Source organism: Balearica regulorum, chromosome 20 (assembly GCF_011004875.1).
Source record: "Balearica regulorum gibbericeps isolate bBalReg1 chromosome 20, bBalReg1.pri, whole genome shotgun sequence".
Lineage (NCBI taxonomy): Eukaryota > Metazoa > Chordata > Aves > Gruiformes > Gruidae > Balearica > Balearica regulorum.
Window position 1 is genome coordinate 7172753 of NC_046203.1, and position 27525 is coordinate 7200277.

The window sequence follows — 27525 nt, forward strand, 5'->3', positions numbered from 1 at the left end:
GGAGGGTCCCATGGCACAGCTGTACCCTTGGCCAGGCCACAGCCAGGCACTGCCTGGATCTCCCCACCTGGCCGGTGGGTCTGGGGTTGGCAGGTCCCTCGGGACAGGCTTGCCTGGGCGAGGGGATGACAGCAAAGCACTGCTGAGGTGGGAGCCATGGGGTGGCTGGGGACACCCAGGGGACCTCTCCTGCACCCCTGCCCCATTCCTCCCGCAAGTGCCAGCGGCTGCTGCCCAAGGTGAGATCCCCCACACAGCTGACGGGGGGGCTGGGAGCTGGGAGCCCCATGCCGAGGATGGGCGCAGGCCCCCGGGGGTGGTCTCCATGCTGAGCCATGGCCACGGGCAGGGAGACGGCATGGGGACCTGCCAGGGAAGCCAGCGAGGCCTGTCCCCACCAGCCAGGATGTCGCTGGAGATGTCCCTGACCCTGGGGTGAGCGGCAGACATCTCCCATGACAGAGCACTGCCATCTCCTGGGGAGCGCGGGGACAGGTGCTCGCCTGGGGATGGGGACAGGGACGGGGACCAGGACCTAGCACAGCACCCCTGCCCTCCCACCCCCCTCTCCCCGCGGTGTCATCACAGGGCGATGAGCAAGAGGCCCTCAGCGCTGGGCCCTGGGATGGCGGTGGCTGCCGGGTGACAGATGAGAGGGTGGCTGTGACTGGGGGGTGACCATGTCAGCAGCCCCCTGCTCCCCATTCAGCCCCAGCACAGAATTCCCCCCCCCCCCCCGTAGCTTACAGGGTGGCTTTGGGCTTTCCAGCTGGAGGAAAACCATCTAAAAACCCATCACCAAGCACCCAGGGGCCACGCTGGGGAGGAGGGCAGGGTGTCCAGTCCCGCTAGGCACGCTGGTGTTCCTCCTTCCCAGCCTCACCCCCCTGCTCAGCACCTGGGGAAACTGAGGCACGCTCACAGCACACCCAAAGAGGGCTGGAGGCACAAGGGAGACGGGTCACCTTGCTCCCTGTTGCACAGCTTTAGGCTGTAGCGTCCCAAACCACCTGTCCCTCCTGTCCCCACCAGCACGAGGCGGGCAGACGCCCGCCGGCCCCAGCCCTGATTCAGCTGCGCTGGCAGCGCCCCAGCCCCGGCCGGATGGCCGCATCCTTCCCGCCCGGCCGCCTGGCTGCCTCCCCGCTGCGCCCCGGGCTCTGCTGGTGGCTCCTTTGCCCCCCAGGCACAAGGCTGACGTCGGAGCCTGGCAGGTTTGGGTTTTCTTCTTGGGGATTTATGTTTTTTCCCCGCTCGCTTCCTTCCTCTGCTCTGGCCCCGTGGCCTCGGCTGCCCCCAGCGCTGCCGCCCTCCCCGGCCCCCCCAGCCCTCTGGCTCTGTGCCCAGCTCCCAGCAGCCCAAAAGCGAGTGGTTGGGGGCCCTGTGGGGGGGTCACAGCTCTGCTGCCTCCCGCCCTCCCCGTGGCTGGGTAAACCCTGGCCCCAAGCCCTGCCGCAGCCCCTCCGCTGCGACGTTGTGCCTGGGCAGCTCGGTGGGTGCTGGGGAGCCCCCGAATCCCTGTCCCCAACACCAACATCCCCAACTGCCTGTCTGCTGGGGCCCTGCAGCTCACCCCCCATGAGGATCCTGACCCTGTCTCCCCTCCCCACTCCCAGCGTAGCAGCCGGGCTGAGCTGGGTGTCCCCGGCAGGTCCCTTGGCCCCCCAGGAACACAGCTCCATCCTGGGCTGAGAGGTGGCACCAATGGCACCCCCAAAAACCCTGACAGCCAAAAGAAACAAGGAAAGGCTGAGATACGAAAGTGGTGGAAATCCTTATCCCGGCATTGCTGGGCCCATGCCGGGATCTGAATCCGGCCACCCCCAGCCCCTGGCAGGCTGAGGGAGAGCCGGGAGGAAGGGATGCGTGTGCAGGATAGGGCTCAGATGCTGCCTGCATCTCCGGGGACACACACACACACACAGAGAGCACAACGGGGTGCAGGGAGCGGGACAGGATCGGGGCGAGGGGCACAGGCCGCAGGAGGCGGCTGCAGGCTCCCGGCAGGCTGTGGATTGGGAAGCCGGGGCAAGCGGCCGGGATGCTCCCTCCCTTCCTCCGAGCACAGCATCATCCCGCTGCCCCGGTGGGATAAACACCCGCTTCCTGCCCTTAATCAGCTCCAGAGGGGCTGGGGGGGGGGAGACAGGGGGGAGAAAAAAAAAAAATCTCTGGAAAGAAAAACTCATTTCCTGCGACAGAAGAAAAAGATAAAGTCTGGGCTCATTAAAGTGAACTTTACTGGGGAGAGACGGGAAAGAGCCAAACACAATGTCCTTGAAATTTCCTTCGCGTGGCTCCGTCCACGAAAACAGGATAAAGCCGCTTCCGCTGTCTCTGCCGGAGCGCGCCGGCGGGGGGAGCGGGGCCAGGGGGTCAGCTACAGGGTGTCGAGGTGGGAACAGACCTGCTGGAAAACCTCCTCCACGGAGCCCTCGGCGTTGAGCTGGGTGCAGAGGGGGGATTATCTGAGGGGATGGTGCGACTGGAGCTCTTCCAGGGATGGATTTTGGCCATGGGGGGGCAGAGAAATTGGCACAAATTTAGGGCAAAGGGGTGCAGGGCCATCCTTGGAGGGGGTCTCCGTGTCAGGAAGTGGAGGATCTGGCTTCGAGGGGTCAAGCCCACCCCAAATGAGCTAGGATTGAGTTTTTCCCCCTTCCCTCATCAGCCCCATCCATCACTTCCCCTCCCCGGGACCCCAGGCACCCCAAGCTGTGGGGCTGGAGGGTGCTGGCATCGGCCACGTCCCCGCTTACCTGGCGGACGATACCTCTGCTCTTGTAGAAGGCAATGACGGGCTCAGTGGCCTTGTAGTAGGTCTCCAAACGCTTCTTGATGGTCTCCTCGTTGTCGTCCACCCGCCCACTGGTCTCGCCTCGCTTCAGCAAGCGTTTCACCATCGTCTCCTTCCCCGCGTCCACGTAGAGCAGCAGCGTGGGGGGGGCGATCTATGGGCAGGGGGGGACATGGTTGTCACCATGCCAAGCCAGCATGGGTCTGGTTTGGGGAGATGGTGGTAGTGAGCATGGGGGTCACAGATGACCCCACGCCATCCTCTGCCTCCCTCCACATGGGTCTGGGGGCCACCATTCTGGTGTCCCAGTGGCCCCCAGACCCGTGCAGAGGAAGGCACAGGGACATCGTGGCCAAGCCCTGGCTCTCTGCCATCACTATCTCGCCGGCACTGTGGTCATCCTCTGTCAGCCTGAGGACACCCTGGAAAGATGTTCCCCGCACTGCACCCTGGGTGTGGGCTGTCCCCAAGGCAGGGGACCTGCTGGCTGGGACAGTGCCCAGTTTAGACCTTCTTGGGACAGGATCTTCACGGTGATGGGGAGGCTAGGCTGCTGCTGGATGGAGCCCCTCTGCCTGGATGCATGGCACAGCATGGCACCAGCCCTCACCTTCTTCTCAAACTCCTCTCCCTGCTTCACCTCGCGGGGGTAGCCGTCGATGAGGAAGCCCTTGGATACATCTGCTTTGGCCACCATGGCGTCCCGCAGCATATCCAGCACCGTGTCCTGGGGAGCAGGGACAGAGCTGCCAGGGCTGACGTGGAACAACGTGGTCCCCCCCTCTGCACCCATCTGCCCCCCCCATCCCTGCTGTAAACCTCCCCTGGGGTGACAGGGATGGAGATGTCCCTGGTCCACATGCTGACCGTCACCATGGTGTCTGGTGCCCCCACAGCCACTCCTGCCTGCCCCACTGTTCCGCAGCCGGTGACCCGCGTGGACTCACCAGGGGCACCAGCTCGCCCTTCTCCATGATGGCCTGCAGCTTCTTGCCCCGCTCTGAGCCTGAGCTGACCTCTGCCCGCAGCAGGTCCCCCGTGGAGAGGTGGGTGTAGCCATATTTCTGTACGATCTTCTCACACTGGGTCCCCTTCCCTGAGCCGGGGCCACCTGCAAGTCACACGAGGGCCACAGGTGCCCCAAACCACAAGTAAGGAGCTGGATGGGTACTTGGAGGCAGCAGCACAGACCCACAGGAGTCCCCAGAGCCCAGTGAGATGGTGGATGGTGTCCCCAAGCCCAGTGCCAGAAGGATGGGAAGAGCTGCTCCTGGGGTGGGCTGGGGAATGCCAGGTCCTTGGGGGTGGCATGCGCTGCTGGCAATTGGCGTGCGGGCACCACCACTCTGATGGCATCCAGGACACCACCACCACCCCACCAGCACCTGGATGTCACTGTCTCAACAGCATCCAGGGTATCATGACCCCATCAGCAGCCAGGACATCACTGCCCAATAGCACTCAGGACACCACCACCCCATTGGCACCCAGAACGTCACCCCCTCGATGTTTACTATCACATCACCCCAGATGCTGCCACCCCATGCCCGGCCAGCGGCACCCTCCTGGTCCCAGCACACCCCACCACGGCCTCGAGGAGCTGGGCCGGAGCCACAGCCACGCCACAGTGCCTGGGGACAGCCAAGGTCCCACAGCCCCAGGCTCCAGTCCCAGCTCCCCAGCCCTGGAGGCTCCCCACAGCCCCCCCAACCCTGGAGGCGTAGGGGGGACAGGGCTGCGCTGTGGCCTTGACCCCGCCAGCAGCAGGACCCAGACATCAACTTACCCACCACGAAGATGATTTTGTGGTGCTTGAGTTTTTCTGGGGGAGAGAAGGAAAATAAATAATTATCAAAAGCCAGAAAGCATGTTGAAGACCAAGGTCTTCCCAGGGGAGCAAGATCCAGGGCAGGCATCCCCAGGGATGCAGGGGAACCACCCCAGCCCCCACCCCCGGAGGATAAAGCAAAGTGGGAAGCAGCCACGTGCTGTCCTCATCACCTGAGCAGGTTGGGACGGCCGGGCTGGATGTGGCTGAGCACAAAGACCACATGGCACCTTGGCCAGGAGGCTGGAATCCCACTGATGTGGGGTGTCCTGGAGATGGTCACTGTCCACGGCTCCACCACGGGCAAGGACCGACCACATCCATCCCCGTGGCTGGCTTGTCGCCCCGGCGGGCTAACGGGGGCTGTGGCAGGATCGGCTTGGCATGGCCACCTCGAGCACCTGGTGCAACCCCTGGCAGTCCCCGAACCCCAGTGTCAGTCCCTGGACCTGGTGGCCGACGTGCATGTGGCACTAACCGCCCTGTCCCCTGCCGAGCACCCAGGCGCAGGGTCCCTTGGCACCTGCAGGATGTGGCCCAGCCGTGGTGCGGGGCAATGCCAGGGTGCAATGCCGTGGGGGGAGGCAGAGCTAAAAATAAAGCCGAGCCACTCTGGGGCCACTTTCCCATCTCCTGATTACAGCCAGCTGAAATTTCAACTCCTTCGGCACCCAGCGATCCCTGGGGCTGGGGACGGTGCCAAGTGGCTGGCGGGGACTGAGGAGACGCGGGGTACGTGGGGGGCTGGAGGGACAGCGGGGACGGACAGACAGGAGGGAGGTGAGGGGAGGACATAGGGAAGGGACGGAAGGGGGATGGAGGGGAGCGATGGAAAGGGGATGGAGGGGATGAGTGCAAGGGACAAATGGGAGGGCTACAAGGAGGATGGAGGGGATGTGTGTAAGGGGGACGGATGCAGGGGGACCGAAGGGACAGATGGATGCAGGGGGGACGGATGCAAGGGGGACAGAGCACTCACCTGTCGACATGCTGCCGCGGTCCAGGCACAGGAGCACTTCAGGCTGCGAGGGAAGAACAACAGGATGAAAAACTCAGTACTGTGGGGACATACAGATCCCCCGGGCCAGGGGCCAGGGAGACAACAGCTCTGCCCTCCCTGCCATGCTGGTGCCCAGCTCCACGGCTTGGCCCTAAAACAGGGAGCTCGGGCCCTCTGCTATCACGGCCATCGCCTACCTGGCTCCCGGCAGCCACCCGCCCCATCCGGCTGCGGTGAGGGCGGTGAGGGCTTCCCCGTGCCGGGTGACGCGTGGTGACGTTACCGGCTTCCTCCCCTGCCCTGACCACATCCCTGTGCCCGGGGTGCCTCCTGGCAGCCAGAAAGCAGCTTGGGTTGACCAGTGTCACCAGGGCACTGAGTGATGGAGGCAGCTTCCCCCCAGCTCCTCACGGGCTGTTTTTTTGGGGGGTGCCCCAAGGTGGGGCTTGCAGCACCCCATTGCACCACCATCACCTGGGGGGGGAGGTTGGCCATCCTACCTGCCCGCACCCCACCCTGCAGCACCTGACCTGCTTGGCCACAGTGTGTCACCCCAAACCGGCTCGACGGGGTGCTGGGATGGGGCATCCCATGGCCAAACTGAGCCCACGGCCTGACGAGGTCGTGTTACAGCCAGGAAAGGGCAGAGGGTAAGTATGGCCACGCTGAAACCGGTACTGGGTCACGTCCCACCTGTGCTGTGGGGCTGAAGCCCTGGGATGGCCCCCGTGGGGTCTGGGTGGTGCTGGGAGGGTGCAGGACCCCCAGGGTCCCTAATTGTGAGGGGTGCCGAGCCCCAGGACTGCTGGCACCGACCTTGGTGGGAGCACAGAGGGTGGGGACAGCCCTGGCCCTTGGTGGGGGCTCAGGGCCTGATCCAGCGCAGCGCTGGGCCCACGGGTGCAGGGTGATGGTGATGTGGAGGTGCCCAGTCCCGAGGAGATGGGGAGCGGGTGCTGACCGGGGAGCCCAGCAGGATGGGGCTGGGGAGGGGGGTGCAGCGTGTCCTGGGACTCCCCAGCAAGGGCCATCGCAGGATGCGCCCCAGGGTGCTCCCACCAATCTCACCCCACTGCCAGCTCCGACTCACCCCTCCCCCAGCCCCCATCGCACCCCACCGGCATCCAGCTCACCCCCCCGGGACCCCAGCCCCAGGACTGGGCTGCTCCAGCACCCCTGCAATCCCTCCAGCACCCCCTGCAAGCCCCCCCAGTACCCCCTGCAATGGTTCCTGCACCCACGCAAGTGCCTCAGCACCAGTGCCCCCAGCACCCCACGCAAACCCCTCACCATGCCCTGCGATGTCCCCCCGCATCCCCTGCAGCGCGCCCCGGTCCCCAGCCGGTGCTGGCAGCCCCCCCTCCCCGGGACAGGGGCCTGTCGGGCAGCATCGGCGGGTACACCCCCCCCCCCGCCCCACAGTGACCCCCCCCCCCGAGGCCGGGGCACCGGGAGCCCCCCGGGGCGGGGGGCACTGACCTCTGGGCGCGGGGCCGGGGCCGGGCAGCGCGGGCAGCTGCCTGCTGTCCTGCCCGGCTATTTTTACCGCTATATATAGATCGCTGGCGCCGCGGTGCATGCCGGGAGCGGGGCCACTGCCGCCCAGCGGGCAGGGGACGGGCAGGGGACGGGCAGGGGACGGGCAGCGGGAGGGGGGGGGCACCGCCCCCCGTAGCATCGGTCCTTGTGCCGGCCCGGCGGGGGGTCCCAGCCCCGGCGGGGGGCTGCGCTGCGGTTAACGCCTGCACGGCCGAGGGGTGCGGAGCCCCCGGGCCGGGGTTTGTGCTGCACCGGCCCCCCAAGACCCCCCCGTGCCTCAGTTTCCCCATCTGCACGGGGAGCCTCCACCCTGCTGCGTTTGGGGTCCCTGACACATCCCTGGGGCTCCCCACGCCTCTATTCCGCGCCTCCTCCCCTAGCCTCGTGGCGGGGGGCTGCTGTCCCCATGTCCCCATCCCTGTCCCCACCCCCTGCAGCACCCCAGCCGGCACTGCCACCCTGCCAACCCCGGGGGGGGGGGGGGGGGGCGGGTAAAGCCCCAGGGGTGCACTGGCCTTACCTGCCCCTCCTCCTCCTCCTCTTCAGTGGCTGCAGAGACCCGTCCCAAGGTCCAGCGACCCCCGGACAGCTTGGTGGGGGTGACACAAGTTGGGGAGGTCTCAGCTGCCACCCGCTCCGGGCAGGCACAGGGGGGACGGCTCACAGCTGGGGTCAGCCAGGGTCCCACCTGGACACACCAGTTCCCTTCCCGTATCCTCCTGAGCACCCAGGGCCAGCACCGCTGCGGGCTGGGGGTCCCGAAATCCCCTCCGATGGCACCGCCAGCACCCACTGCCCAGCCCCAAAAACCCAGCCCGGAGCCAGGGCCCAAGGCAACAGACTTCAGCAATATTTATTCCTGTACAAACCATTACAAAATGCGGACGTCCTGTGGCTTCCCCCTGCACCAAGCTCCCCAACGCCCCAGCCACAATGGGGACAGACCACAGCCAGAGGGAAACTGAGGCACGGAGCCTTACCGGGGCTCAGCACCCAAACACACCGTATTTACCTATTTCCCCCAAACCCACCTCTCTGCTGCTGAGAAACTAATAACAAAATCCTCCCTCAGCCACAGGGCACCAAGGGGCGCTGCTGCCCGCCAGCCCCCCGCTATGTGCCCACTTCTAAATAGTTCATTAGAGTTAATAAATTATGAGGACCGAGCCGCAGACTGCTGCCGTCCCCTTCGTTACCGCTGACGAGCACCTGGCAGTCCCTGCTCGCTTCTTCGGCTGGTTGTGCTTGGAGAGAAAGTCAAATACAAACCCTGGCACCAGAAGCAGGGAGAGAAAAAAGCAAAAGCCCCCAAAATCCCATCGCTTGGTTAGAAAAGGTTTTGGCAGTGTGGGCGTGGGGGGCAGTGGTGTCAGAAGGAGATGAGTGTTTTTGGGGTGCTGGGGCACCGAGGGTGGCAGTGTCACCCCCATGGGGTCCCACTGAAAACTGCGGGGTTCTGCTGAGGGAAGGATGCCCGTGGACCAGGATCGGGGTGCTGGGGGTGGCTGAGGGGGCTGAGCCCCAAGAGGAGGGCCACTCACCCAGAGCGGGGGGAAACAGTCTCCATAGTGGCCCCAAAAGTGACGCAACCCCAAACTGAGTTGAGGGGACCTGGCATCCCCTTGTGTGCTTGCAGGGGCCGCGACACTCTCCTGGACCAGAATTGGGCAGGATCTCACCCCCACACCTCCTGCCCATGGGACGGGGGGACCTCGAACCCTGCGCTCACCACCTGGCCCCCCCCCCCGAAAAACAGCTCAAACCCCAACGCATCCCAGGTGCGAGGAGCCACCGTGCACAATGGCGGTGGTCCTGTGGGAGGTACCCGGTGGCACCCCCATGCCTGCCTCCCGCCGCTCCCTGCTCCCAGGGGGATGCGGGGGAACCCCCATCCGTCCCAGCTCCAGGGGTCTGCCCAGCTGGGGGTGAGGGCAGCCCCTAGGGCCAGGCAGGGTGGGAGAAGGTGATGTTGTAGAGACCAGCCCAGCTGGCGAAGACCCGCTTCTCGGTGATGAAGCGGTGGTGGTTGCCCTTGCGGCTCCGCTCGTTGTGGATGTAGGTTGTGCACTCGTCGGGGCCCTTCGGCTCGTAGTAGTGGTAGGGCAGGCGGCGGGGCGGGGGCCGGCGGCTGCAGGGGTGGGAAAGCACGGGGTGAGCCCCACAGCGGGGCCAGGGGGCTGGGGTGGGGGGTCGGGGGTCTCCTTACCCACAGTAGTTGGGTGGCACCATGCCATAGACGTGGACGGCATCGCACAGCTCCACTGCGATCACCATGGTGAACCAGCCGGTGCTGAGCCATGAGCGTGACTTCTCCCTGGGGAGGAGAAATGGAGGGAGACAGGAGTGGGGTGATACAGGTGATGGACCCCCACCGGGGTCCCCAACATGCCCCAGGGACCCCCATCCCGATGCCCCAGCTGGGGAGCAGCCCCAAGAGCCAGCTCTGCCTCAGGGACCTGGAAAAGGGGGGGACACAGTGCAGGAGGTGGCTCCAAGGTACCTGTCCTTCCCTGTCTCCCCCCGAAACAGGTCATCAAACTGCTTCATGCGTCCGGGGGAGACGACATAGGCTGTCATGTTGGGGAAGGAGGCACTGACGCGTTGGATGATTTTCAGGAGGCTCTTCTGCATCTTGGCGGGCGGCCCCCAGAAGATGAAGATGGTCTCTGGGGTCTTGTTGACAAACTCCTGGGGCCGCTTGAGGACGCGGTAGAGGCTGGAGTGGGCCACCACACGGAAGCTGGTCTTGTTGCCCACGTCAACCTCATAGCCAGTGGTGGGAGCATCGTTCATGCGGATGGTGCACTCGGCCCTGTCGATGGCCGTGCCCAGGCGGGTGCCCAGGAGGTGGCTGGAGCTGGTGACGACGACGCACTGGTGGCAGCGGGCAGTCAGGGTCTGGGGACCACAAGTGCCGTGAGCAGGTGACTTTTGGTGTCACTGCAACCAGGCGGGGAGGGATGGAGCTGGGACAGGGGACAAGGCACCGCCATCCCCCGTGGAGCCACTGTCCCACCAGAGGGGACGATTTGGCTGGACGTCAGCGGAGGGCAGGATCCTGCGCCCACTGCTGAGGCTGGACCCCAGCACCCAGCTCATACCTTGTTCCCGCAGACGGGCAGGTACCCGCTTTTCACCCCCCACTTCTTGAGGTCGGGGGGCCGGCGGGCTCTGCCCCGCAGGCGGCTGTAGGGGAAGACCTCGCTCCCGCTGCCAGAGCTGTAGATGATCAGCAGCATGATCAGGGCAAAGAGGACCCCCAGGGCGGCGGCGCGCTGGCTCTGCGGGCAGGGGGAGAGCGTCAGCCACTGCCCCCACCCCGTGAGCATCGGCATCCGGCCCTACTCCCCGCAGCATCTCCAGCGGGATGCCTGGCGTCCCCAAGGGGATGCCTGCCGTCCCCGGGATGATGCCCCAGCACTCACCGTGCTGCCACTCATGTCTCTGCGCTGGCCTCAGCGTGCAGCGATCGCCGGCGTCCTGCGAGCACCTGCAAGGCATGCGGTCACCCCAGGGCTGGCCTCCCGTCACCGCACGCAGGTTCCTGTCCCCCCACTGCTCGGGAGAGGCTCCCTGGGTGCTGGCGGGGATACGGGATGAGCTGCTGGGCAGCCCGGCTCAGCTGTGCCAGAGGGGAGGACAAATCCTGGCACCGGTGTGGGGAAAGGAAACGTTGTGGGCAGAGGCCAGACACGCTCTACGGTGCTGAAAAACCGAACCCAGCCACAGCTCGTGCCGGGGAAATCCCCACGGCGGGCTGGGCTCCAGGGAGGGATTATCCCCCGCCAGCGGGGCTGAAGCTGCTCAAATCCACGGGGGTCAGGGAGGGTAAACCTGCCGCTCCCGAGGCAAAATCCCATTAAAACAACCACTGCAAAGGCTCGGACTGGGGGAAGAGGAACTGAGACCTGTCCAACTTGGCTCACACATGGGCTCAATTTCAGCTGGAGCCTGCAGGGACCTCCCCAGTCCCGGGACCTGAGGTGTGTGGGGTGTACCCCAGATGCTCAACCCCGGGGGGACCTGCTCTCACCTCCATTTACCCAGGCTCAGAGAGGTGGACTGACCCAATTTATTTTTCAGAGTCCTCGTTAGTGAGTCACTCGCTGCCCTGGAGTAGTCAGAGCAATTGGAAATTTAAAAAAAACCCTGAAGCCTGCTTACTAATTGCCCTGGGAGTAGCAGGGATGGAAAATTCTGCAGCAGCCTGGGTTCAAGCCCTGGGGAGACTGGGGACCCCAAAGGGCTCTGGGGGCCCATGTCGATGCCCGGGAAGGTGCCAACCTGCCCGCGGAGCCCAGGCAGTGGCCTGGCGTGTCACCGCAAAGGGGCTTCGCTGTGCACAGGTTGGGGAGCGGCGGCAGGACCCCGCTGGGGAGCAGAGCCGGGACCCTCGCTCCTGCCGCTGCACCCAGCTTTGCTCCCTCCGTAGTGCTCAGGTCACGGGTGACCCCAGAGCGGGGACCCCACGGGCCTTACCTGGGCGGGGGGGTCTCATCTGCAGCGGGCGGCGAGCGGCGCGGGGGGGTCCATCGTCTCCTCCTCCGCCCGGTGCGCCCCGCGGGCGGCGGGGGGCTGCCGGGGCCCTCCGGCGAGCACGGCCATGGCTCTGCCGGGGAAGGGCTGCTCCAGACCCGCTCCCCCCCCTCCCTGCACCCCCGGGGTGCAAATCTCGCCGCACGCCCATGTGCCGGTGTTCCCCCAGCCCCGGATGCAAACCCTCCCGCATCCCGGGAAGTGAAAACCTTCTCCCGGGCCCCCCCCCCCCCCCCGGGTGCAAACCTTCTTCCACTCCTACGTGCAAATCCTCCCCCGCCCTGGCATGCAACCCCCTGTTCCCGGGGTGCAGCCCTCCCCCCCCGGGATGCGACCTCCCGCTCCCCTAGAACCGCCAGCCCTCCCCGGCAGCCCCGCTTTGCAGGAACCGGGCAGGCCGGAGCCCGGCCGCGTCCAGGCGGGGAGGAGCCGGCCCCTTCCCCGCGCACCACCACGGTGCGCGCCCATCCACCGTGCACCGAAGCCGCAGGGGCGAGGGCCGCTCCTCCGGCCGGCCACGGCGCCGTTCCTCCCCCCGCACCGGCTAAACGGGCCCGGAGGGGACGCGCCCGGTCCACCGACCGCTCGGCTCCGCAGTGCGCCGCGATGCTGCTGCCGGTGCCGGTGCCGGTGCCGCTGCTGCCGGTGCCGCCGCCCGGACCGGGACCGCCGCCGCCGCGCGCGCACGGAGCCCCGGGAGCCGCGCGCCTCCCCGGGGTCGAGGAACGCCGCAGGGGTCCTAGCGCCGCCCGGACCGGGGAGTGCCGAGGGGGTCCTAGCGCCGCCCGCCCGGGCTGGGCCACGACAGAAAGTGCCGGGGCCGCCCCCGCCCCTGCGGTCTGGCCCGTCCTCCCCCTCGGGGACACCGGTGCAGGCAGCGGGATGGCGGGGGTGGCGCTGCCCGCGAGTGCCAGGAGCGGCACGTGGTGCCTGACCCGCTGCCGGGCGCAGGGCCACATTGTTGGGATGCCGCTGGGCAGCCCAGGGCCCCTCTCGGGGGGATTTCATGGGACGAAGAGGGGGCTGCGCTGCTGATGGGGGCCCGCATCCCCGCTGCAGTGGCCGATACCTCCCCAGAAGGGTTTTGGCTGTGCTGCACCAGCGATGCCCTTTGCTGCGTGGGGTTGTGGCTGCTGAAGCACCCAGCAAAGATCTCCACGGGCTCCTCCGGTGGCACTTGCCTGCAGGAAGCCATCCTGGCAGCATCCCCGGGCTCAGCCCTGCCCCATGTCCCAGCCAACTCTCTCCTCACTTCACCCCAGCACTTGGCCTCGGTTGAAAAAGGAGCTAACGCCGATCCCTCTGCCCCTCCTGCTCACCCCCGCCCCCCCAGACAGCACTGGGCCCACGCAAACACGTGGCGTCTGTTACGGGTTCAAAGACCCATAACATGGCCATGGCGTGCTCCGTCTCTCCAGGGACACAGGACCTGGCAGCTGTCCTGCCTGCAGCCCGGCAGCGCGGAGCCCTGTGGGGCTGAGGATCCCAGACCCAGCACGAAATCCACGCCTGGCCAGCACCCATCTTGCAGAGCCGCAGCCGTTCGTTCCCAAACAATCTCAACTGCAGGTTTTTGGCACCCTCCCCCATGCTCGGGCTCAGCTCTACCCCCTCATCACCTCCCCCTCTTATTTATAGCCTGGCAGGAGAGCAGGACACCGCAGTCCTGCAACCAGCTGCCGTCCCCTGTCCCCACATACCACAGCTGCGAGGGGCACAGAGCAGGGCACCGCCGAGTTAAAAAACAGTTTTAATGGCCACGTTTGCTTTGGTCTGAATCCAAGGGCACTTGTGACAAGGCAACTCAGAGCCCCCGGGGTGCACGTGGCCCCTGGGCTTCCCAGCTGGAGGCATGCAGGGGACCGCAGGGACCTGCCCCGGGTGCAGAGCAGCAGAGGGCAGCAGGATGGGGGAGCCCGGACTCAGCTCCCTGCACCCCCCCCCAGCGCCAGGTCTTGGGCATGAGTGGGGCAAGGACCGTGGTGGAGCTTCATCCCTGGGAGAGGCACCAGCTCGCGGCCTTGGTAGGGCCGAGCTCTCATTCCCCGTCATGCTGGAGCCCAGCAGCACAAATACTTAATCCTGCATTAAATATTCATCTCAGTAGAGCGGGCGGAAAAACTTTGTGGTCGCCCTGGGTCCATCTGGGCAGGCACAGCTCCTGTCCCCTGTGCACTGATATAGGGGGTCCCAGCCCACCCACTGGCTGGGGGAGCCAGCTCTGCCGCTGCGGAGACAGAGACTCCCCACTCCGGGGCTTGGCAAAAGGCTTTCAACTGTGGCAACAGCAGAGCTGAGACACGTCGTTGCAGGACGAGAGGGTCCCTGCTGCCTCACCCCATGGCTGGCAGCCTAACCACCTGCCCAGGACGGGTGGGTGAAGATGATGTTCCTCCTCTTGGCCCAGCGGGAGAAGATGGCTTTCTCGGTGATGAAGCGGTGCCCAGCACGGTGGGCTCGCTCATGCACCAGGTACATCCTGCACTCGTCCAGCCGGCCCTTCTCGAAGTAGTGGTAGGGCACGCTCGAGTGGTTCTTCTCCCTGGTGGGAGGGGACGGGGTGGGTGTGGGACTCGGGGGGACACCGGACCACCCCACGCCTGCCCCTGCCGCCCCCCGCGCACCTGCAGTAGCTGTCGCTGACCATGCCGAAGACACAGATCTGCTCACACAGCTCCATGGCCAGGATCATGGTGAACCAGCCCGTGCTCAGGAAGGAGCCGGACTTCAGCCTGCAAAGCACCACGGCCGTGCTGGAGTGGGTGGCACGGTGCTGCCATCCCAGCTGGGCTACGGGTGCCCGACAAGGGGGATGGGTGCTATGGCAGGGGGACCCAATGGGTGCTCCTTGGGAACCAGCAGTACCTGTTCTTCCCCGTCTCGTTCTGGAAGACGTCATCGCAATATGTCATCTTCTCCTCGGTCAGGGTGTAGATCTGCAGGTGGGGGTACGTCTCCATCACCTTCAGCAGCGCCTGGTAGGTCGGGCCCACTTTCTCCCTGTTCATCTTCTTTGCTGGCCCCCAGATGATGTAGAGGGTCTCCTGGGACTGCTGGAAGAAGTAGGGCTGGTTCCTCAGCAGCAGCGGGACGCTGGTGTGTGACACCACCCGGATGGTGCTCCGTGCCCCCACATCCTCCTCGTAGCCGGCAGTAGGGGCATGGTTCATCCGCAGGACACACTCCTGCCCATCGATGGCCTTTCCCAGGCGTGAGCCCAGCATCTGCCCCGAGCTGGAGACAATGGCGCAGCGGCGGCACAGCGCTCGCTCCAGCGGCTGTGGGAAAATGCACCATTGGCTTCCCCTTCCCTCCCGCAGTGGCCGGACACACCGCAGCCCAGCCTGCTCTTCCCTAAGGAAGGGGAAACTGAGACACGGGTGAGTGAAGCTGCCCCACACCAGCTCCAGAACTGCCCCATCCCCACACACCTTGCCGTCGGGGACACGGCTGTACCCCTGGAAGCTGAGGATGGTGGGTGCCGTGGGGCCGCCCTGCTGCCCCAGGGGCCAGCAGCAGAACTGCAGGCAGACATGGGAGCACAGCAGGATGTACAGCACCGTGACCACCGCCACGCACACCAGCATTAGGAAGAGCCGGACCTGGAAACAAAGTGGAGGGGTTTCTCCAAGCGTGGCCACGTGTACCGACCCCACGTCGGATGCCGGCAGCCCCGCGAGAGGTGGGTGTTGAGGCACGGGTGCGTCGGCTGGGTGGGCCGGGGTGCAGCGAGGAGCCGAGCGGGGAGCGTGGGGTGCCGGTGCCTCGCTCACTTCCTGCAGGCAGCACCGGCCCACGTGCCCTATGGCCGCACTCGTGGGCCCGGGGCTCTGCGCTGCCTGCGGGCACCGGCAGCTGCCAGGCTGCGCTCGTCCCCCGCACCGCTTTCGGGGTCAGTGGCCCCCCGATTGCCAGCAGGGTCCCCCCGGCCCCTCGCACCCCCGTGCCCGCCAGCGCCCCGCACCCTCTGTCCCGGGGGGTACTCACCAGCGTCTTCATCCTCGGGGAGCTGGCGGGTCACCCGGCGGGGTCCGGGGGTCACCCGGAGGGTGGGGGCTCGCACCCTGCACGCAGAGCGGGCTCAGCGGCGGCACCGGTGAGTGGGGCGCAGGTTCCCAGCGGGATCCCCCCCCCCCGTCTCCAGCACCCCAATGCCCAGGGTTCCTCCCCGCCCCGTGCCTTGTGCCGGGACCCCCCCGAGTCTGGGCCGGCCCCACGCACCCTCATGGTCCGGACGCCCCGTGCCCAGTTCCCTCCGTGTCCCACGTCCTACTGCGGCCCCGCCCCCCCCCGCAGGGATCGGGCCCGGAGCCCGGGAAGGGGCGGCCCCGCGGAGCGGCGTTCCCGGTGCCCGGTACCGGCCCCACTCACCTCGCCGGGAGCCCCCGAGGCGGCGCCGCTCCCCGGCCCCCAGGGCCGCCGCCCACGGTCCCGGCATCCCGGCCGGGCGGCACCGGGCTGGGGCTGGCGGGGCCGCGGCGGGGCGGAGCGGAGCTGAGCGGGCACTGCCGGGACCGGGACCGCCCCCGCCTGCCCCGCTCCGCCCGCCCCGCTCCACCCGGCCCCGGCACGGAGCTCCGGTTCTTCCAGGGACGCGCCCGCAGCCCAGCACCACCCGTGCCTGAGGCTCCGGGACCGGCACCCAGCACCGACCCCGGCACCCATCCCACCCGTCCTGGTACTGACCCCAGCACCCAGCCGGTGTGCCCCGGGACCGGGTCCCAGCACCCATTTCTCTCTACACCTCCTGCTCTGCCCTCTCAGGCTCCCCTCCAGCCTGGGGGTCCCCTCCACCCAGCCCCCCCTGCTCACCTCCGTGCACCACTAGCTCCCATCCATGGCAGACGCTGGTGAGCTCAGGCTGGTCCCTGGGAACAGCTCAAGGACCAAAATGATCCAAAATGGCTCAGGAACAGGGCCGGGACATGCAGGCCTCTTGGTACCCCAGTCCCTGTCCGATGTCCCTTGGGGGGGGCCACTTGTCACCTCCAGCCCCTCCTGCCAGGGCCGAGCTGCAGAGCACCTGTCAGAAACGGCTGCGGAGCGAACTGCCTGCTGCCCGCCTGCCCAGGGAGGGCTGCTGGACTTTGTTTTCTCCTGCTGTTGACAAAGAAATGAGAGAAGTAACCTTGAAACCGGTACCAACCCTGTCCCCTACGGGCTTTGATCCACAGGAAAGAAGAGGTGACAGGGACACCGCCAGGCTCCCATGCAGGGAGCAGGGCACACCTCGAGATGCTCAGACATGACCGAGTTTTCCCCCCTTTTGCCTCCCCCTGCCCCAGCTTCACCTTGACGGGGTGGGCTGAGCCACGTCCAGCGGGCGAGGGGCTGGGAAGGGGAGTGAGGGATTCCTCACCGGCAGGAGGGGCAGCAGCAAGGCACAGGCAAGGGAAAACAGGGATGGGGGACTCTGCCTCAGGGAGGGCACAGCGACAAGCAAGCGGGGCGGGTGTGCAGCCCCCACAGCCAGGCAGCCTCTGCCAGAGCTGGGGACAAATCCCCAGCCAGACCCTCGCCTCCAGACCACCCACCAGCTCCAGGCAGACGGCAGGTTAAACTGCAGCCAGGTTCAGCCCAAGAGCCTGGGGTGCCCCCAAGCCACCAGCATCACCTCCCAGGAGGAAGGGAGGCAGCGGGACACGCTGCTGTCTGGTAGGGGAAGCCCACAGAACATGTGAGAAGGGTCAGATCAATCTGCCCTGCTTTTGCTGGAGCTAGCCCACATGGGATAAAGCAGCCCCCAACGTGGCAGGGCCACCACAGCGCTGGGCATGCCCAGCCCAGCCAGATTCTCTCTGGCGCTTCCCTGCCTGTCCCCACCGGCAGGACATGGCTCACAGAGAGCCCAGGGCAGGACCTTCCCCAGCACGGCAGAAACCAACCTGGCAGGCCTGCGGCACCCCCTCGACACGGGTGGAAGACAGTGACCGAGACCTTGAGGACCTTTATTGAGGGTGATCCTGCTCATTGCGGTCTGGGGGAGCTGCTGGGGAACTGCATCTCAGGGCAGAAGCTGCTGCCAGGAGAGGAAACCCCACAGGGGAAGGACAGGGTGCCACCAGGCCTGCCTGCGCAGCCCCAGCCCAGCTGGCACATGGAGCCTTGTCCAGGGGCAGGAACCCAGCCAGCAGCTGACAGCTGTGAGGGGAACTGTGCCCATCAGTGGCAGAGCCGAATGCGTCCTTGCGACCCAGGGCATCTCATCACCACCCCGGGTGACTGCAGGAGGGGACGCAGAGGGCGGCAGCAGCACCGTCCCTGCATCCTCTGCACGCCTAGCCTCACGGAGGTCCCTCTTCAGAAACCTGAAAGCCCACCAGCACCATGATCAGCCCTTCCAGCAGGTGGATGGAGAACACAAGCCTGCCTTTTCCAAGCCCAAAGTCTCATTTCTTTTCTATCTTGAATCCAATTTAAAAAAATCCCACAAACCATATGTAAACATAAAAAACCCCCAAACAAACGAACAAAAAGCCCCAACAGAAGGAACAGACTACTGGACACAGCGAGAGCAGAGGGGAAGGATTACCCAGAGGCTGAGCAGTGGGCAGGGGTCAGGGCTGGACTCGCACTCTGGCGGTTACAGCTGCTGGACCTCAACAGCTCCTCTAGCCAGCACAGGCCGAAGCACAGTTGGTATGGGCAGCCCCAGCCGGGGAGCAGGTCCCTCACAGCCGGGGCTCTGGTCCCTCTTGATGAGCCCTGGAGGTCAGTTTTACTTCCCTTCAGTCAGTAAGTTGTAAACTACAGAAGGCTTCGTCTCTGCAGGAAGGAACGCAGGAGAGCGCAGCCAGCTCAGCACCAAGCGCCCTGGAGGAAGCGTCTCCCAGTGCTGCAGGCAAAGTCTTTTCCTGGCTACAATGCTGCAGGGTAGGTGCCTTCTCCTCATCTCTCTCAGCTGGGCCTTCAGTCCGATTTCTTGGCAGGTTTCCTGCTCTTCCACATTACAACCATTATAAAAATGCCTACGAGAGAGAACAGATTCAGCCAGAAAACTTCTAATTATGGGCACACATCATAGTGAGAAACAGAACGTCAGCAGAGCGAGTGAGAAACAATTCTGCTGTCCAGAGGCTCAAGCAGCCAAAGTTACTCACAAACACACGCCTCGACAGCCCGTGCCAGGGTGCGCTGCGGCAGAAGCCACAGAGAGTGTGTCACGAGTGTCACACATTAGCTAATCCCCCAGCTACCCTCTTCTCGCCTCCTAATTTAGAAGCTTCTAATTAGAACAACAGAAATAACGCTCACCTATAAATAGCACCAGCAGCAGACCGGCCACTATGGGGATGATAACTGCATATTCCCTAGGCAAGAAGTACCGGTGGATCCCATGGTCACTGTCGATGAAGGGCTGCAGGAGACAGAGAGGCATGTCAGCAAGTGGGCACAACACCTGGGCAAGCCCCTGACACCTGCAACCTTGTGGTTTCAAAAGCAGGATGAAAATACCAGCCGTGAGCAGAGAGCTGAAAAAAAAAAAAAAAGTGCGCAGACCTGCAGGTGGCTCAGCCCACAGCTGCAGGGACACGACAGCGGGTGGGCTGCGAAGGCTTGAGCGTTCAATGGATGACAAGGGGCAGCTACCTGAGGCTGGCACAGGGGTCCCACAGCCCTGAGCTGTCAGGGTGGGCCTGGCCACCAGTCTGCTTGGTGCTGAAAACAGCAAATCCCCAGACTGTGCCCTGCAGAAGGGAGCAGCTGATGCTGGCTCAGTTTCACTGCGATCCCACCAGGATCCCTCTGTGGAGGCCAGTGGAAGGCTTTGGACACTAGAGAGCAGTGTAAGGATTCCTACACAGCAGCGAGCATTATCAGGCAGCAGAGTAAGCAGACACAAGAGGGGAATTCAAAACTCTGAGGTTAGAGGGGAAGCTGCCAAGAGTTCAGACATCAGCCCAGGGCTGAGCCAGGACTCTTGTACCTGGAAAGCTCATGAGGAGACATTTCTTTCTGGGAGAAATCCACTAATGACCTCCGCTGATGTGTCCCTAGAAGTGGGCAAACTGCCAAGCTCACAATCACTTTTCCAGAACGCTGCATTCCCTAAACTCTCCTCCTCCCTACCAGGCTCCAGATTTGGTAAAAGTCATCTTTTTTTTTTTTGTTTCCCTCTGTGATCTCCCACCAGAACCAGGAATCTGGAGAACCGCAAACGTAAACACCAGTGACAACACCAGGCTTCAGCGCTCGCTGACAGCTTGAGTGAGCCTCGGATCTTACACCGGCCGTCAGCTTGCCTGAGAGCAGCAGGACAGGTGGAGATCAGAGCTTGGTCTCACCCAGGCAAGGACAGGCGCGCCCAGAAAGGGCAAGGCAGCAAACAGAGGAAGCTCTGCCCTGAAATTTTTTTAGCCAGGAAGCTGGCAAGACAGAGTCCTTCAGGCACACAGACACATCAGCACCTAAACAAACCCTAGGGAACACTCGAGTGTGAAGTGACTGGGACTGTAACGGCCAGAGGAGCCTCGTACCAGTACGATGATCCAGAGCGTGTAGTAAACAAAGAGAACGAGGCTGAAGGCAACCAAGCCGAATCCAACCACCTGGTCTGTTGCTGTGGCCTGCAAAGGGAGAGAGGGTCAGAGCACGATCTGCACGCTGCAGCGGCTGCGCAGGGCTGGTTAACGGGCACCCGCTGTTTGTTCAGCCCCGGGTTACGTGAATGCACTGCTGCGGGTCCGAAACACCGAGGGGAGGGGAGGGGGGGCTCTCTGCAGCAGGAATAACCCACCGCGAGGGCTGCAGGGAGAACGGCCGGGCCCTGCCGCTGGGAGCGCTCCCGGAGCTGCTGCCGGCCGCGCCAGTTCACACCCCCACAGCTCCGGCCCGGTCCTCCCAAGTACCGATCGCCGCCGGCACCGGCGCTACCGCGGAAAGGCCCCAGGAGGCGGCCGGGGCCCAGCCTCCCCCCGCCGGGGGCGGGCAGCCAGGGGGCCCCGCGCTGGTCCCGGCCGCGATTCAGTCCAAGCCCGCTCGGACGCCCCAGATTAACAGGCCGAGCAGGGAGACGCCGCAGGCCGCCGCCTCCGGAGGAGCCCAGGGCCCACCAGCCCCTCACGGCGCCCCGGGCGGGGGGCGCGCCCGACCCCACTCACCATGGCGACCAGCAGCCACGGCCTCCCTCCCCGCCAGGACCCGCCCTTCCGGGAGCGGCCCACCAATGAACGCGCTGCGCGCCAGCCCCGCCCTCCCCTCCGCCGGAGACGGCCAATCAGCCGGGGCGGTCTGGGGTCCGCGTCATTGTGGGAAGCGTGGGCGCGACTCGCCCGGAGCATGACGGGAGATGTAGTCCCGGGGCGGGGCCCGGCCTTCTCCGGGAGCGGGGGCTGCACCAACCCCCCGGGGCAGGGACAGGGACAGGGACAGGGCGGCCGCTGCAGCCCCCGGGCCCCACGTCAGTTGCCACTGGGGTGCATCAACCGGGGATTGCCGTGGGTGGGGTCCTGACCCGGGCAGGAAAGCGGGTTGTGAAATCAATGCCATTCCCCGTGTGCCGTCACTGCTCAGAGCTCTTCCCTCCCTGCGCCTGACAGCGGGATGCAGGCCGGCAGCCCTCCCTGCTCCAGAGCCTCGCCCGTCGCTCCGACATCCTTCTTCAAGCGCGCTGCGCTGAACGAGGATGGAGGGAAAGGCCCGAGAGAAGCTCCTGCAGCTTCGGTGCCGTCCCTGGGTGAGGCGAGGCGAGGTGAAGAGAGAGAGAGGAGGTTTCCTTCGGCAGCAGGGTGCTCCGGTTTCGTCAGCCTCCCCGTCTGTGAGGTCTGATGGACGTGGCTCATCGTGACACCCACCAGCTCAAACCCAACGCCAGAGATACTCACCTTGCCTCCACGCGCCGCAGCTGGAGGAAAGGGAAAGGCGAGACCCGAGAGCCGAGGGACACAAAGGTGGAGGCAACGGGTGTGCGCGGCTGAGGCAAAGCCGCTTCCTCCCAGGGGCCCTGGTCCCCCCCCAGCCTCTGCATGCACCAACCCCAAGTACCCAGACACCAAATTCGGCTCGCACCTCCGTTAATGGCACTGCCGGCCTGTGGAGGGGCTGCCCGACACAAACCACCAGACGTTCCCTGGAGCCCGGAGGGCTGCGGCACCTTCCCCGGGGCCAGCCGGGGCTGGGACACGAGGCGTTGCCAGCGACTCGCAGCAGTTCACCTTCCCCCTGGATGGCAGGCTGTTGCTTCCACTGGACTTGTGCTGTGCTGCCAGCTCCCCCCTCCAGCCCTGCTCCCGTGGGCTGGCAGGGATCTCCACTCCAGCCGCCAAGGAAATCCTGGAGGGCAAAGCTAAATCCTATTCCAGGGCCCCGCATGCCAGCGGGCACTGTCTGACCCTTCTGCTTCCGTACCAGGTATTTTTGAACCAAAGATAAATTTAAAACAACAAACAAAATGAGAAGGATCAGTGTGAAGTACCAAAAACCTTTATTTTCCCCCAAACCATAACAACATTTGACATTATATTGATTTCCTCATATATTTGTTATTTCTCTACGTTAGGAACCAGATACAGAAAATACAAACACGATCTGTTGAATCAAAGACGGCACAGCATTCCGTTAGAAAAAGAAACAAAAAAACTAGAGGAGCAAGATAAAAATGGTGAAAAATAGTCATTCCCTCCAGCCCAAACTTTCCAAGAATCATCATCAAAATAGAGCAGTGGAAGTAGCTTCTCTTTCTAAACACACTTCTGCTTTAAGAAAAAAAGTTAGATTTATCTTTAGATTTCAAAGTAAAAAAATGTTAAACTATCTTTCAAACAATTTTGGAATTTGCATAGACCCATTCCCTTTCCAAAAATATCAGCGATCTCTCTATAGAATCTGATATAAATCAAGTGCGCGCCTCGTCTGAAGATCACCAAGCTCAATTCACTTTCAAGAAAATAAAACATGATCTCCCCTTCCCCTCCCTCCCCCCACAAAAATATGGGCTCTACCATTATTCCTTGTGTTTGAGGCAAGTTATGAGGCTCAGCCACACCTCTCGCTCAAGAGCTTCATCCAAATTCCTTTTTTATTTCCCAGGTTTCCACGTCCGCTCCCTCCCGACGGGGCAGGGGCAATGCAACGCGGAGCTGCGGAGGGCATCATGCTGGGATGGTGTGGGTGGGCTGACAGACGACGACGCAGCTCTCAGGAGGGAAGCGGGAGGGGGGCGGATTTTGCGCTCATCACACCCCCCCAGCGAGGAAGTGGCTTTTCAAGGACAAACACCTGCGACCAGGCAGTGTTTGTAGGAACTTGTCCCTGGGGACCAGCCTTGTCCACAGGGCTCAGTCACCAGAGCAAGAACTTGTTCAGCTAGAGACTAGGTGGGGTGGCAGGCGACGGGGCAGGAGGGGCGGAAGGTGAGTTCGCAGCTCCTGGGTAAGGCAGCGAGGAGGGGAGCGGGGGGACCCCTCTCCAGGAGGGGTGTTTAACCTAGGTGCTCTAGCGTACCTGGAGTGAGGTTTATCCCAGAGGTTCACAACAGCGCGTGCAGAGTCCAGCTGCACAGCTACCAGTTTAAAAAGAAACAGCAATGACAAAAATAAATAAAAAGTCAACCCCTCCTATTAAGATGCAAATGAAATACGTATTTCTTCAGGTCTCGGCCCAGTTTGGAACCCTCTAAAAAACTGAAGCAAACGTTAAAAAGGGCTTATTAGCTTTCTGTGGGGGGCAAAGTGATGTGGCAATGAGGGGGGGGAGAGATCACACGCCTGCTGCCCATCACACCAAGGGTCAGGACAGCACGAAGGCCCCCATTTAAAGTGCCGACCATACAAAAGAAGATGGAGGAGCAACATCCTTCTCCCCCTTTTTCCATCACAACTTCTAAATGAAACCCATCTCCTTCACCAAGTCACAACTAAGCCTATTCTTTTGGACATTCACTCAGTTTATACTGTTTTTTTTTAAAAAAAAAGTTAGTAAAAAAGTTACATTGAATTTCCCAACTCTTTGCAATTGGCTTCCACCAGCTAAAGGTCCAGAGACTGGGAAAGCAGAGCCCTCACGTTTTGTCTGGTCCCTAGACTGGAGCAGAGAGCCAGCTCTGCTCTCCATGGTCAGCCAGGCGTGAGCAGCCCTGCTTGCCAGCATCTGAAACCCAGGGGATGCAGAGTCTTGCCAGTAAGGTCCTTTTACTTGTTTAAGCCACCTCTGAATCCCCTGAGAAGGGGAACAATGTGGGGAAGAACATCCCCCCTCAGCCCCCCAGAAATAAAATATCAATGAAACAATAATGCAGTCAAAAAAAAACCACCAGCCTGCTGGGTTTATAAAAAAAAAAAATCAATAAACTTCATGACAAAAAAAAAAAAGAACAAAACCAAAGGAAACTAGCCAGCGGTTTGGGTCTGGAAACTGATTCACTTAAATGTTCAAGGTCCAACAAGGAACAGATGGCAGTGATGCCACAAGGAAAAAGTGCTCGCGAGACGCAGCTTCCCAAGAGACGGCAGTGAGTCTGCAGGACAAGTGAGCCCACTTCCATCACCACCGCCTCATATGCCCACCACCGGCCAGGGACCGCCGGGCATCGCTCGCGATGGACGCGCAGCAGGAGCTCTGCGTGGGATCTAAAAATAGGAACAGACTGCTCCTTCTGCCCTCCGGGTCTGCTCTGGGTGCTCCAGCCCTGGCTGTGCTGCACCAGGCTGAATGACTAGGGCTGCTTTCTTACTCAAAACGAGGGGTAGGAGAGCTGAAAAGCTACGTAAAGACCAAGATCTGTGGAGTCAATAATAACGTGAAGACGAGGAAGAGATACCCTATGAGATACCGTTATCAAAAACGCAAGCAGTCATGTGCCAAGTCGGCGGAAGAGAAGCCAGAGACATGCCCAGGTTGGCCACAGCTATGCGATGGAGCAGGTTACGCCTCTGCCAGCCTGGGAAGATGAGACCAGCTTTCTGAAAAGTTCAACTGCTTCTCCTCTTCCTTCAATGGGAAGAGATTCCTCCCTCTATCCCACTGGGGATTTCGTGACATGCCGAGCTGCCAGCACCTCGGAACAGCCACCTCTTGCCAATGGGAGCCCAGAAGAAAGCCCTGGGTTCCCAACTGCTCTGACAGTGACTGCCGTTGTTTTCCATGGGAACAGAAGCAAAGCAGCAGAAGCGAGCTGGGTTTTGGCCTCTTTCCTGGCTTATGTTTGCTCCTTTCAAGTCCTGGTTGGACCTGATTTCCCAAGGGGTTTTGCTGGCCCCTGGGGAGCAGTCTGACCCTCAACTCCGCACGGCCATCCGCAGACAGGGCAGGAACACCCATTGCTGCCTGAGCCTGCCTCTGCCCTCACCCTGACCTGGGCAGAGGGTCGGGCCAAGCCCGGCTTTCTGGCAGAGCCCCAGGGAGAGAGAAAAGCAAGCAGTTCTCTCCTTCCTGCAGACACGCAGCATCCCAGGAACAGGGCAGGATGCTCACCAGCCTGCCAGTGAGTGCCAAACCTGCCCAGACTGAACGAAGACGAGATCACCATTAAAAAACACCAGCAAGTGTGAAAGAGCTTTTGTTCTAGACAGACTTGAAAGATCCAATACTTTTTTTTCCTCCTACATTAAACCAAACCAAGGTGTTGTCTGTACCCCCTTCTTACCCTAATCCAAATTTAATTCCCTTTAAAGGGAAAGGGTGAAAAAGATCCATATCCTATATGTGGTCTGTCCAAACACAGAAAGAAACCTATTGACTTGAAGAGACAAACTGTCGAAACAGAGTAAGCAGCTGTATAGCTTTGCCACACTGCCTAGCGCCCTCCCTATGCAGCCATCCTTAGCTAGCAGAGTGAAAAAAAAATATAAATCAAGGCCCTTTCATTCCTTGTTTCTCATTCTGCCAAATTCCCTTTTCCAGTAGCTCATCTGCATGCATTCTGGCCACAGACACCACAATTAATCCTTTTTTTTTCTCCTTTAAAAAAAAAGGCTTTACAATAACTACGAATTTGAACAACGACGTGATCAGTTATGAGTCTTTCCTTGCTGAATGGGACAAGTGTGTGCAGGCACACGTGTGTCAGAGGAGGGCACGTTCCCAGCCATGCCCGGGAGTGTGCCATTGCTCTGAGTGCACGGCCACCAAGTGCTACTACAGTACACCGGCAAAAGAGGAAAGGGCACTACACAGAAATAGCTTATCAGCTGAGAGTCTCCGTACAGGAAGGGCTGCAAGCACAGCCTGCTGCCGGCCCACGGCTGGGGTCTGCATAGATCCCCATTCGCAATTCAGCTGCCAGGAGAATCTGTAAGTGGGAGCTGAAAGGGACCAACATCTCTGCCACACACTGCAAGGAAAAGAGGCAGCTAAAGTGTCAAACAACTGCAGGAACAAAATCCAAAGAAGAGCAATTAAAAGATCAACCAGAAAACAGTTTGAAGCCTTGTCAGAAGAATTCACTTGCCACAGAGCAGGTAAGAACAGCTGCTGTGGCTAATGCAGCAGAAAACACCCATTCTACTTTTGAAGGCAGAGACAGTGGCTTCTCCCCAGCCCCAAAAGGAACCAGCTCAGGCATAGATCCCTGCTGACAGGGCAAGAAACGCCAACCAACACCAATTCCCTTACTGGCCCAGGCCAAGAGAGGCAACTGTTAATCACCACCACAACAGAGAGACCACTGCAGCCAACTGCATCCTGCTCTGGCCCAGGGGAGGGCATTCAGATAACCAGATTCTTTTCACAGTTCAAGAAGGGCAGTTCCCTTCCTGAGCCAAAAAAAAGAGGCTTTTTATTCCAAGCTCCAACAGTGACTATTTGCTGAATCAGTCCAGCGAACAGGGATTACGCTCCTGGAACAGCAAGTAGAAGCCTCCTCCAGGTAAAATCTGGAACCTCTAAAGTGCTCCTGCTAATGCTCATAGATGAACACTGCCCTTCCATGCCCAGCAGTGGAAGGGCATAATGCAGTTAGTGGTATAACAAGCACTAGCATTTAACCGTTTATCAACTCCCATCTGGATTGTGGTAGTTTTCTGAAATGCACTTTTGGGAGATCTTTCCTATGAGAAGACGATGTTTGGGGATTTGAGGGTAGGAAGGTGAAGTGCACACCATAGCATACCTTGTTCGGTAAAACCATTGCCTTGGAAGGTGATGTTCCCTTGCAGAGTCAGTGGAATAAAGCATCCTGCAAGTGGCCATTTCACCGTGTCACCAACAAGCAGCTCTCGGTTTGGTTAGAATGGTTTCCCCCTCCCCCAGTGGTTTGAAGAGTTCACAGTGGTATAACCCAACGTTTTGGGGAGAACGAAGCTGAGAAGTCCCCTGTTGCAAGTGAATGGGTGGAGTGAAGGATGCAGGTGAGCAACATCCTCTAGGACTAAGGATAAGCTCAACAGACACCTTGCGTCTGATCAGAAACAGGGGGAAGGCAGGCACTGGAAGAACCAGGAAGCGGAGAAGGGTAATGCCAACGCAGGGAAAGTGCATGATCTGGAGTGGTCTCGGAGTAGTTCTGCAGTGCAAATGTACGGGGAGGGGTGTGGAGAAATCCCTTCTGGAATGCTGCATGAAGAGAGGTAAAGGTTGGCATCTATGTGGCAGCGGACTGGGTAGGGGGCCTGTTTCCAGCAGCTCTACCCTGTTCTTCACATTTAGTGGGTTTCAATCACCACTGGCTCGTAAACTCCAGATGAGACCCTGGGGATGCAGAGGTGAAGAAGATGAGAAAGCCAGGTTATTTGCCTTAGTCACATGGACCAAGCAAGTTCTTATTCAGAGCTCTGCACTCACAAACATCGCCCTCTAACCCCACACAAAATACTGAAAATTACGAGTCAGTCTGGCGAGAAGTCAACCCGCATAACACAAACCAGACAGCTACGTGGCAAGTGAACACTA

The 27525-nt window shown here is 62.0% G+C and overlaps 5 protein-coding genes across 10 annotated transcripts in view; all 5 read right to left on the bottom strand.

The window, feature by feature from the left end:
• Positions 1–2223: 2223 nt before the first annotated feature.
• Positions 2224–7192, bottom strand: AK1 (adenylate kinase 1). 2 transcript variants are annotated; one of them, XM_075772128.1, is made up of 8 exons: positions 7104–7153; positions 6442–6558; positions 5605–5647; positions 4584–4619; positions 3745–3908; positions 3408–3524; positions 2760–2951; positions 2224–2446 (listed from the first exon to the last, which is right to left on the bottom strand). In XM_075772128.1, exons 3-8 carry the CDS (start codon positions 5612–5614, stop codon positions 2381–2383), a joined length of 585 nt encoding a protein of 194 aa, XP_075628243.1. In that variant the 5' UTR covers positions 5615–5647; positions 6442–6558; positions 7104–7153; the 3' UTR covers positions 2224–2380. The 2 variants fall into 2 exon arrangements, with proteins under 2 accessions (XP_075628243.1, XP_075628242.1); XM_075772127.1 differs by lacking the exon at positions 6442–6558 and having other exon boundaries at positions 7105–7192.
• Positions 7193–7992: 800 nt separating this feature from the next.
• Positions 7993–12432, bottom strand: ST6GALNAC6 (ST6 N-acetylgalactosaminide alpha-2,6-sialyltransferase 6). 3 transcript variants are annotated; one of them, XM_075772124.1, is made up of 7 exons: positions 12283–12432; positions 11644–11773; positions 10590–10654; positions 10266–10445; positions 9665–10062; positions 9371–9478; positions 7993–9292 (listed from the first exon to the last, which is right to left on the bottom strand). In XM_075772124.1, exons 3-7 carry the CDS (start codon positions 10602–10604, stop codon positions 9103–9105), a joined length of 891 nt encoding a protein of 296 aa, XP_075628239.1. In that variant the 5' UTR covers positions 10605–10654; positions 11644–11773; positions 12283–12432; the 3' UTR covers positions 7993–9102. The 3 variants fall into 3 exon arrangements, with proteins under 3 accessions (XP_075628239.1, XP_075628240.1, XP_075628241.1); XM_075772125.1 differs by having other exon boundaries at positions 12242–12399; XM_075772126.1 differs by lacking the exons at positions 11644–11773; positions 12283–12432 and having other exon boundaries at positions 8949–9295; positions 9374–9478; positions 10590–10742.
• Positions 12433–13435: 1003 nt separating this feature from the next.
• Positions 13436–16800, bottom strand: ST6GALNAC4 (ST6 N-acetylgalactosaminide alpha-2,6-sialyltransferase 4). Of its 3 annotated transcripts, none has more exons than XM_075772178.1 (6): positions 16513–16800; positions 15688–15764; positions 15132–15302; positions 14566–14978; positions 14325–14432; positions 13436–14242 (listed from the first exon to the last, which is right to left on the bottom strand). In XM_075772178.1, the coding sequence occupies exons 2-6, from the start codon at positions 15697–15699 to the stop codon at positions 14053–14055; spliced, it is 894 nt and encodes a 297-aa protein (XP_075628293.1). In that variant the 5' UTR covers positions 15700–15764; positions 16513–16800; the 3' UTR covers positions 13436–14052. The 3 variants fall into 3 exon arrangements, with proteins under 3 accessions (XP_075628293.1, XP_075628292.1, XP_075628294.1); XM_075772177.1 differs by lacking the exon at positions 16513–16800 and adding an exon at positions 16072–16199; XM_075772179.1 differs by lacking the exon at positions 15688–15764 and having other exon boundaries at positions 16513–16625.
• Positions 16801–18356: 1556 nt separating this feature from the next.
• DPM2 (dolichyl-phosphate mannosyltransferase subunit 2, regulatory) lies at positions 18357–20917 on the bottom strand. The gene is made up of 4 exons (XM_075772180.1): positions 20802–20917; positions 20178–20267; positions 18955–19057; positions 18357–18668 (listed from the first exon to the last, which is right to left on the bottom strand). Exons 1-4 carry the CDS (start codon positions 20802–20804, stop codon positions 18610–18612), a joined length of 255 nt encoding a protein of 84 aa, XP_075628295.1. The 5' UTR covers positions 20805–20917; the 3' UTR covers positions 18357–18609.
• Positions 20918–22106: 1189 nt separating this feature from the next.
• The window catches only part of EEIG1 (estrogen-induced osteoclastogenesis regulator 1), a 37808-nt gene continuing 32389 nt past the window's right edge, over positions 22107–27525 (bottom strand). The window contains exon 12 of the mRNA XM_075771975.1: positions 22107–27324. Within this exon, the coding sequence (XP_075628090.1) occupies positions 27279–27324 (46 nt within the window). The 3' untranslated portion in view covers positions 22107–27278. The remainder of the gene's footprint in view (positions 27325–27525) is intronic.

Coding starts and splice junctions, on each gene's coding strand:
- ST6GALNAC6 (XM_075772124.1), bottom strand. Junction 10,063..10,265: donor TGCCCGTCTGCGGGAACAAG/GTATGAGCTGGG, acceptor TGTGGTCCCCAG/ACCCTGACTGCCCGCTGCCA. Junction 9,479..9,664: donor GGGGAGACAGGGAAGGACAG/GTACCTTGGAGC, acceptor TCTCCTCCCCAG/GGAGAAGTCACGCTCATGGC.
- DPM2 (XM_075772180.1), bottom strand. Junction 19,058..20,177: donor CGCTCTGGATCATCGTACTG/GTACGAGGCTCC, acceptor TGTCTCCTGCAG/CCCTTCATCGACAGTGACCA. Junction 18,669..18,954: donor GCTGCTGGTGCTATTTATAG/GTGAGCGTTATT, acceptor TCTCTCTCGTAG/GCATTTTTATAATGGTTGTA.
- AK1 (XM_075772127.1), bottom strand. Junction 3,909..4,583: donor CAAAATCATCTTCGTGGTGG/GTAAGTTGATGT, acceptor TGTGACTTGCAG/GTGGCCCCGGCTCAGGGAAG. Junction 2,952..3,407: donor GAGAGGAGTTTGAGAAGAAG/GTGAGGGCTGGT, acceptor CCCTGCCCATAG/ATCGCCCCCCCCACGCTGCT.
- ST6GALNAC4 (XM_075772178.1), bottom strand. Junction 14,979..15,131: donor GCCGTGTCCCCGACGGCAAG/GTGTGTGGGGAT, acceptor ATTTTCCCACAG/CCGCTGGAGCGAGCGCTGTG. Junction 14,243..14,324: donor GTCAGCGACAGCTACTGCAG/GTGCGCGGGGGG, acceptor CCCTCCCACCAG/GGAGAAGAACCACTCGAGCG.